General features: G+C 36.4%; 1 protein-coding gene across 1 annotated transcript; it reads left to right on the top strand.

Moving 5' to 3' along the window:
* Nucleotides 1-1485: 1485 nt before the first annotated feature.
* On the top strand, nt 1486-4365 carry KY384_007980 (uncharacterized protein; the record flags this gene model as incomplete). Its single annotated transcript, XM_044816469.1, has 1 exon — nt 1486-4365. The coding sequence occupies one exon, from the start codon at nt 1486-1488 to the stop codon at nt 4363-4365; it is 2880 nt and encodes a 959-aa protein (XP_044666519.1).
* Between the last annotated feature and the right edge of the window lie 3906 nt (nt 4366-8271).

The raw sequence follows: 8271 nt of genomic DNA, 5'->3' as shown, positions 1-8271 counted from the left end.
TTCCCACTTTCAAAGACCCCTAAGCCTGGTAGGAATCGGCGCCATCCCTGATCCGGCTTTTTCCAAGTCTCACGTCGAAAGATTCCTGCATGATGTACACGCACCACACCTACTGTATATGGTCGGTCACCAGTGTACTTTCCCAGCTAATAGGCGAATTTCACTCGTCGACCTTTCGTAGCTAATGCAAGACAATTACACTATCCATCCTTCGGCTTTCTTAAGTCCAGCGTTGAACCACAAGGACACAGAAAGTGAGCTGTCGCTTTGTTAAGCTGTCGCTTTTTCGCGCAACCCTGTATATCCTCTGTGGTCTCACCACAGTGCAATCACGCTGCATCCATATCGTATAGAACGTGGTAGTACGTTTTCTTCACGGAAGACGCGGCATTTTGTATGTTCTGGCTTAGACTTGTTCGAGGACTAATAGATGAACTAAGGAAGGCGACTACCGACATGAAACATCTAGATGCCTCGAACTCAAGCTCAGCGCTATCAAGAGATGAGACTTCGATCAAAGATATCAAGATAAGTTTACGATGATTGGATCACAACGCTTTTCCTAGCTTAATAGCGAAAAGCAGTATTACCGCATCATTGTTAGCATCTCAGTCTGCACCTAGCGAAGCTGTGGAAATGCTGGGGCATTGTTGACTCTGGTAGACGTGGGTACGAGCGTTGTTTGGTAATAGAGAGGCATCTACCTTGTAGGTTCTCAGAAGAGCACTGCTCTCGTGGCTTCAGAGCTCTCAGCCTCCACGTCTCGTGAGTTGATGTCAGTGCTCAGGCTGGTAGCTAAGCAGACGAAGACAGTCTAGGAGGGGTTAACGCTGACTGTGCAACTTCATATTGCTATGATAATATATGTAATGCTTTGGCCTGGCGCTGATGCGTCGCTACTGAAATCGATTCATCTCCCCTTGTTGTCGGATTTTGAGCAGTCGTGGTTGAAATTGAAGTGAGGTTGCAACCAAGTCTAAGATTGAGGTGGCCAAAGATTCTCTCTTTGCCGCCAGCAGGACAGTTGATACCCTCTCTTTTTGCTGCTTGCGACTCGAATGTGGGTCGTTGACAATGATTATGTCTCTCCCAGATCGACCAACACCCAACTTTAAGTTTTGTCGGGCGATGCCATCGCCCAGTTGAATCGACAGCCGGATATCGCAGATGCGCACTACTGCTGTCCTTCCTTCTAAGATACCTAGAGCCAGCTGTGGTACAAGTATGTCGGGTAAACCTCGGGCGAGCGTTGCCATGACGACGGGCGGGGCAGGCCGTCTTGGCGCGCTAATCAAATCGCGTCTACAACGCGCTCTTGCTTTCTTTCTCTTATACTACCTCACGATTCTACCAGCAAACATCCATGCCCATCATTTGCATCCACGTACGTCAAGGGCGCTGCGCATCGCGTACAATTCTTGAGGTCTTTGCAGGGACGTGTCGCATTCAGTACAGCTGACCATCTGGGGGAGAGTGTCGCGCGTCATGGCGGAACAACAGGCTGTGGAGAGCCAGATGGAACGCTTGGAGCGCCTACTTGCTGAGGCGCAATTGGCAAATAAGGACCTGACCGATGCGGCAGAGGCTTCTAGAAACGAGGCTCAGGCTTCTAGAGCCGAGGCTGAGGCTTCTAGAAACGAGGCTCAGGCATTGAGGGTGCAAACCGAGAAAACTGATCTACGTACCTACATGGATGCTGTTCATCGACATCTACAATGCAACCTTCAAGTTGAGGATGATCCAGCTTCCACGACACAAGGATTGATGACTAGGCCCAAGGGAAGACTCTGCCCTTCAAAGATACACAGATGGGACAATTTACCTCTCATTCAACAGGAGCTCTGGAATAAACTCTGGACCGTGGATACTGATTTTTTCTATGACAAGCAATATGATAGTTTGAACACCATTGAAACTGTTGGCGGAGATGTAGGCGGTGATCGGATAAGCTCGGAAACCGACCTCGTTATATCGATAAAGCGAGTGATGCAGACTCCAGTTGCAAAGATCCTAACGAAGATACGCACAAACAAGAAGCTTTCCACAGCATTTCACGTCAACGGCGAGATCAGTTTCCAAAATCACAGCAATGGCTTGAGTGAGGAACAGCGTTTGGAGACTGAGCTGAACGACTTCCGTGACCGTTCGATTCCCTCAAGCCCATCAACACCCACATTGAAAGCCTCTGTATCTGCGGATGACCGCCTGCGCGCTAGCATAGCGAATGTGAACGAGAACGAGGCGAAATCGAGCGTTCACGCAGACTTATTCTACACTGTGAACGTCGACGGACAGCGGCTCCCTCGACTCGTTGTAGAATACAAGCCACCACACAAGGTGACCGTTGAGACAATGTATGCCGGGCTTCGTGACATCAGACCATTCGAGGAGGTCATCAACCGCGTCGAGACCCTAACAACCCTCAAAGATCACGCAGAGCTCCTCATGACCGCAGTCGCATGTCAGACATACGATTATATGCTAGAGAGTAGGCTTCAGTATGGGTTCTTCAGTACAGGTGAGATCTACGTATTTTTGCATATCGACCCGAAAGACCCAACAACATTACTCTACTTCCCCTGTGTGCCTAAGGTTGAGTTGGAAGATGGCACTAACTGGGATTCGGCATCAACCGCGGAGAAGGACAATCGGCTGCACGAAACAGCCCTTGGTAGGGTCTTCATCTTCTGCCTCCAAGCATTACAAAGCGAGCGGTTGTCACATGAATGGCTGGTACAAGCAAAGAATGTTGTGCGGAGATGGGAGCCTGATCATCAGGCAATGCTTGATCGGATTACGGAAACGCTCCGGAAGGAAAAGAAAGATCTTGATCCTCCTTATAAAGGGCGTTGGGCTCGTCCAGGTGACGATTTTGTGTGTCCTTACTCACTGCGCTCGAAACGCGTTAAGTCAAAGCCAGTGCTGCCAAGTGCAACATCGTTAAACACATCATCATTTCGTTCCAATGGAACCAACAGTGACTCAGGTGACGATGATCAAGCACGTCCCTCCGGGCAAGGTAGCAATGATTATACCAAAAGCCCCAGCCTCCTCATAAAAGCCAACAAGAGCAGTGGGTTCAATGAGCCAACGGGTACAAAGTACGGCGGGAATCAACGGCAATACTGCACACAGCCATGCATTCTAAGTCTGTCAAAACACGGCCTACTTGACAAGGACTGTCCCAACTACTTTGAGCATCTCTACGCAAATAATGGGCTTCACCGCCATGCAATCACCAAACACCAATTTCTGGGTCTTATGAGAGATCAACTCGCAAAAGATCTTGACAATGATTTCATTGACCTCTACATTGCAGGGTCAAGAGGGGCGACCTTTAAAGCATCTTTAAGTGCCTTCGGCTATACCTTAATAGCCAAGGGTACCAGCTTTCACTGGGTCTCAGACCTACAGCACGAGTGCAAAGTGTACGAACATCTGGTGGATTTCCAAGCACATAGCATTCCCGTCTGTTTGGGACTCATCAGTCTTGCAAATCATTATGCTTACACTGCCCAAAAGCATCTGACTGCTATGATGTTTTTATCCTATGGCGGCAAACCCCTCATACGCAATCCTCCCTTGCACTTAACATCTCCTACAGCTAGGTCAAAGGCTGCTAAACGCGCGAAGAAAGCATTTCATGCAATGCGTAAACTCGGACTTCTACATACCGACATCGCGCTTCGAAATTTGCTATGGAGCGCAGAGCTGAACTGCGTCATGTTCATCGATTTCGAGAGATCAGTGGTGTTTAGTCAGAAAAAGAAGGGCCATCAAAGCGCTACGAGCATGGCACTGATAAAGCGAACCGACATCTCACCCATCAACTCGAGGTCCGCACAGGAGATGGCCACCAAGACTGCTGGAGCTTTGATGCCTCTTCTGGGTATTTGGGATAACTATGGCGAGAACGAGTCCCAGAACTCATACAAAGATGCAGGAGTCGTCACAAGCATCGCGTCGCCTCTTGCGTCTGCCAGTTATATGGACAAGGAGAATAACGCTAACGCCGCCAATAACATGGTCTCAAAACTCCCACTCGCAATGCAACAAGCCAGACGGCCAGCTCTACAGCCACTCTCGTACAACATCCAAAGCAGAAAGCCAGGCGAGCTGAAAGCTCCTTCCAAATGTAGAGAGCCTACTAATGCTCCGTTGAAAAAAGCCAAGGCGGTACAAGCTCACGATGGTCGCGAAATTATTCTGAAACACCACCTCAACAAACGCAGCTATGCCCACACAACCCTGCTGTTCAAAGGTGAGGAGGCGTTGCTGGAGTCGGAGCTCAAGGACTGGCTTGATCGGTGTCAGAAAGAAGAGGACGCGTCGGTGCGGCCGCCCTCGTCGCTGACGGCGGTGTAGGCGATGAATCGGCTAATCAAGCCCAGGATCTTCGACTAGAATGGCGCTTGTAGTCGGAAGAAGGCAGATGGATAGCACAGGAGGATGTGGGAGGGAGGGGAGAGCAGCAAGTTGGGGGAAAGGAGGGATACGAAGGATGAGAGATGCATTATAGAACAGGATGCATAGCGTGCGATTGTTTGCGATACCCCATGCAGCGCTTGCGTTTGTTTTGCCCGGATTTCATCCGATGTGATCTGGTTGATAGTGCTCGTAGTAATAAAGAAGAGACGTGCGATGTCAGACCTACTTATCCCTCTGTGATTGTTAAATTACCATCTGCTGCTTAGACATGACCAATAAACATCCCCCCGAGCTGGTAATAAAACAGACTTTTTATCTGATCTCTGACTTTCTCTCCGCATCCTCAAATATTGCTATTTCATCACCGTCTTGTAAACTCCTCATCAACTGACGATAATCATCCCACCACTCGACGCCATCGCTATCTTCACCCGCCATCTCCTGCCTGCCTATCCCAAACATACTCCCTCGCCCAACACAATCTGTCCTCCACTCCCTCACCCACAATCCGCCAAACATGTCCAGCGACAGCAACCAGCCTTACAACCCCTTCTTAATAAGTATTAAGACCAACATGCTCCTGTGTGGGGTATCGCGACGGAGATGGAGAGAAGGGAAGCGGAGATTTACAATAGACTGTGGGACGAGATGTTAGGGTGACTGTGAGAATTTACTTAATAAAAGCATAAGTAGCTTCTTTTTAGGTAACGATTTAATATATACTAATTGAGAGGTAACTTAATTATTATTATACCTTTGCGCTCTTCTTACTACTCTTCTATCTATATTAAGAGTAGGTAATAAAAGACTTCCTATATTAAAGCTAATATTAACTACTTTATAATTACTAAGACTTTAGTACTTCTCTTACTACTTTATCTTTTATTATATATTTATAAGCTTTATACTAGTTACTAGAGAGTATATTATAGGAACTAGTAGTATTCCCTTAGAACTACTAAATAAGCTATAAGCTAGTTAACTTAATAGTATAAATTTATTAAATAGAATCTTTATTAGGTTTATATAACTAGTTAATAGATTAGATCTACTAAGTTATTATACTAATAGGAGCTAGTAATAGACTTTAAGAATATTACTTTAATTTAAGAAAATAATTTATTATAATTTTAAGTTTATTTTAAAATATTTAATTAATATATATAAATATACTTTTAATTAATTAAAGTAAAGTAATATTAAGCTTAGAAGTTAATATACTAGTTTTATATTAATATTGCCCTTTTTTACTATATTACTATAAATACTATATATTATATATACTTACTAATATTACTTTAATCTAAGTAATAAAAGACTTATTAGAAAGTTTTTATTTAACTTTTTTAAATAAGGTTTAAATTTTTATTTAATTAAAATTAATAATAAAATTTAAAAAAGAGAAATATTATTTTATTATATAAAAATATTTATCTAAGTAATTTACTATAGCTTATATATACTTATTAATATTATTTTAATTATACTTAGAATTAATATAAATTAAGTTAAATTATAAGAGCTATAATTTAATTTAATAACTTAAATTAACTTAACTTAATATATTATTTAACTTAGTTAAATTAGTTTATATTATATATTAAGTTTATTATAAGTCTACTTAGGGGTGAAAACTAGCTCCTAAGGCCTAGAAAAGATAAGGAGAATCAAGATAGAGAACTAGCTTTATCTTAAATAGAAACCCTATTTATATACCTAATAAATATTATTATATATTAACTTTTTAATCTATATATATTTACCCTTATATAAAAGTAGTTTACAATACTTGCTAAGCCTTTAATAGTACTATTTCTATATAATTAGAAGGGATATAATCTAGATTATAATAATACCCCCCTTTTATTAAAATATATTTTTATATTAATTATAAGTAGTTTAGGATATAGGTAAAGTTTTATATTAATTAAAGAATTAAATCTTTAATAGTTATTAAAAGTTTAATAATTATATATTTTATTTTTATATCTTAGTTCTTTAATAGAATAGCTAAATAGCTTTATTATTAATTATAGAGACTATATTTCTAAAAGATTTAAACTAAGGTAGGAGTTAGGTTTAAATTTTCTACTAAATAATCTTTTCTTAATTCTATTATATATTTTTATTTAGCTTAAATATCTTTTTAATAGTTTCTAATTTTAGTAAATAATTTTATAGTATAGTTAATTATATTCTAGTTTTATAAATAGAATATTTATTAATTAATATTTTATATAATTAGGACTAGGGGACTAGGTTTAATTTTTAGTAAAATTAATAAATTTTATAGTATAGCTAGTAATATTTTTAACTACCTTTATAAAAAGTTTAAGCTATTTATATTTAAATTATAATAGAACTAAAACCTACTTTTTTTATATTTTATAATATTATAGTATTTAATTTTTTTCTATTTTAAATTTATACTATTTTATAATTTTTTATAAATAAAATCCTATAGTATTAGCCTTTTTATTAGTAATAAGAAATAAATAGTTTAGTTTAAGATTAGTATTAAAAGTAGCTATAACTTAATCTCCTAATTAATCTTTTATTAAAGAAAATTAGTTTAAAACTAAGCTAAGTATAGTTTCTTTTTATTTTAATATCTTTATTATAGTTTTATTCTAATAAAAAGAGTAATATTTAAATTAGTTAAAATTAATTAAAAATTATATTAAAGAGTTATTAAATTATAAGTCCTTAAATATATTAAATAAAAAATAATAAAACTTCGCTATTATTACTATATTATTAAGGTTTTCATTTTTTTATAGTTTAGAAGGGTAGAACTATAATATAAACTTAGCTACAATTATTACTAAAGTAAATCTATATTAATATATATATTAAAATCTTTTATATTCTAGGTTTAGAAGTTACTTTATATATTTTTTAATTATAGTTCTTTTTAATAATAGATCCTATAGTATAGTTAGTAGTATTTATTTTAAAAAGGATAACTTAGGCTTAGTTAGAAACTAGTTTATATTAATAATAGGTAGCTATTACTTTAGCTACCTACTTCTTAAGATAAAACCTTAAGTTTAAATTTTAATAAAACCCCTTTTTTTTTTTTATATATTATAATATTATTAATAAAGAGTATTAATAAAGTAAATAATATATATATATATAATTAAAATAATATAAATTAGAATATTATAATTTTTATAGGTATTTTATATAATAGTAGGGTTATTTATTAAAATTATTTATAGTTATGAAATAATAATAATAAAACTTTACTACTAGCTTAGGTAAATAATTAAAACTATATATATTATATTACTAATTATTATATTTAATATCCTCCTATTTAATATAATATTATAATATATTATAATTATAGCAGGACTATAATATATACTCTATACTATAATTTTTTTTATTATTAATAATAATAGGTTTAGGCTCTAAGTTAATCTATTTAAGGAACAGATTATTAAAATCTTTCTTTAGGAGTTTTATATAAAATACTTTACTATACTTTATTAAAAGGGGTAAATTTAATTTATATAAATATCTAATTTTATATAGTATTCTAAAAAGACTAATTTATTTATAATCTAGTTTTTTATTAGCTTAAGTAGTTTAAAATTATTTATTTTTAGCTAAATATAGTTATTTTTTTATATTCTATATTCTATTTATAGCGATTAGCTTAAATTATTATTTATTCCTAAGCTTTAATAATATAATTTTAATATTTTTAAATAATAGCTTTTATTTTTATTATAATATCCTCTATATAAACTATTTATAAATAGCTATATAGATTAATATATTTAATATTATTTAAGGAGAAGCTTATTTATAGATAAAAGCTATTAGAAATAA

This window comes from Bacidia gigantensis, assembly GCF_019456465.1.
Source record: "Bacidia gigantensis strain McMullin 20006 chromosome Unknown contig_283, whole genome shotgun sequence".
NCBI lineage: Eukaryota > Fungi > Ascomycota > Lecanoromycetes > Lecanorales > Ramalinaceae > Bacidia > Bacidia gigantensis.
This window is presented reverse-complemented; position numbering and strand designations above follow the sequence as displayed.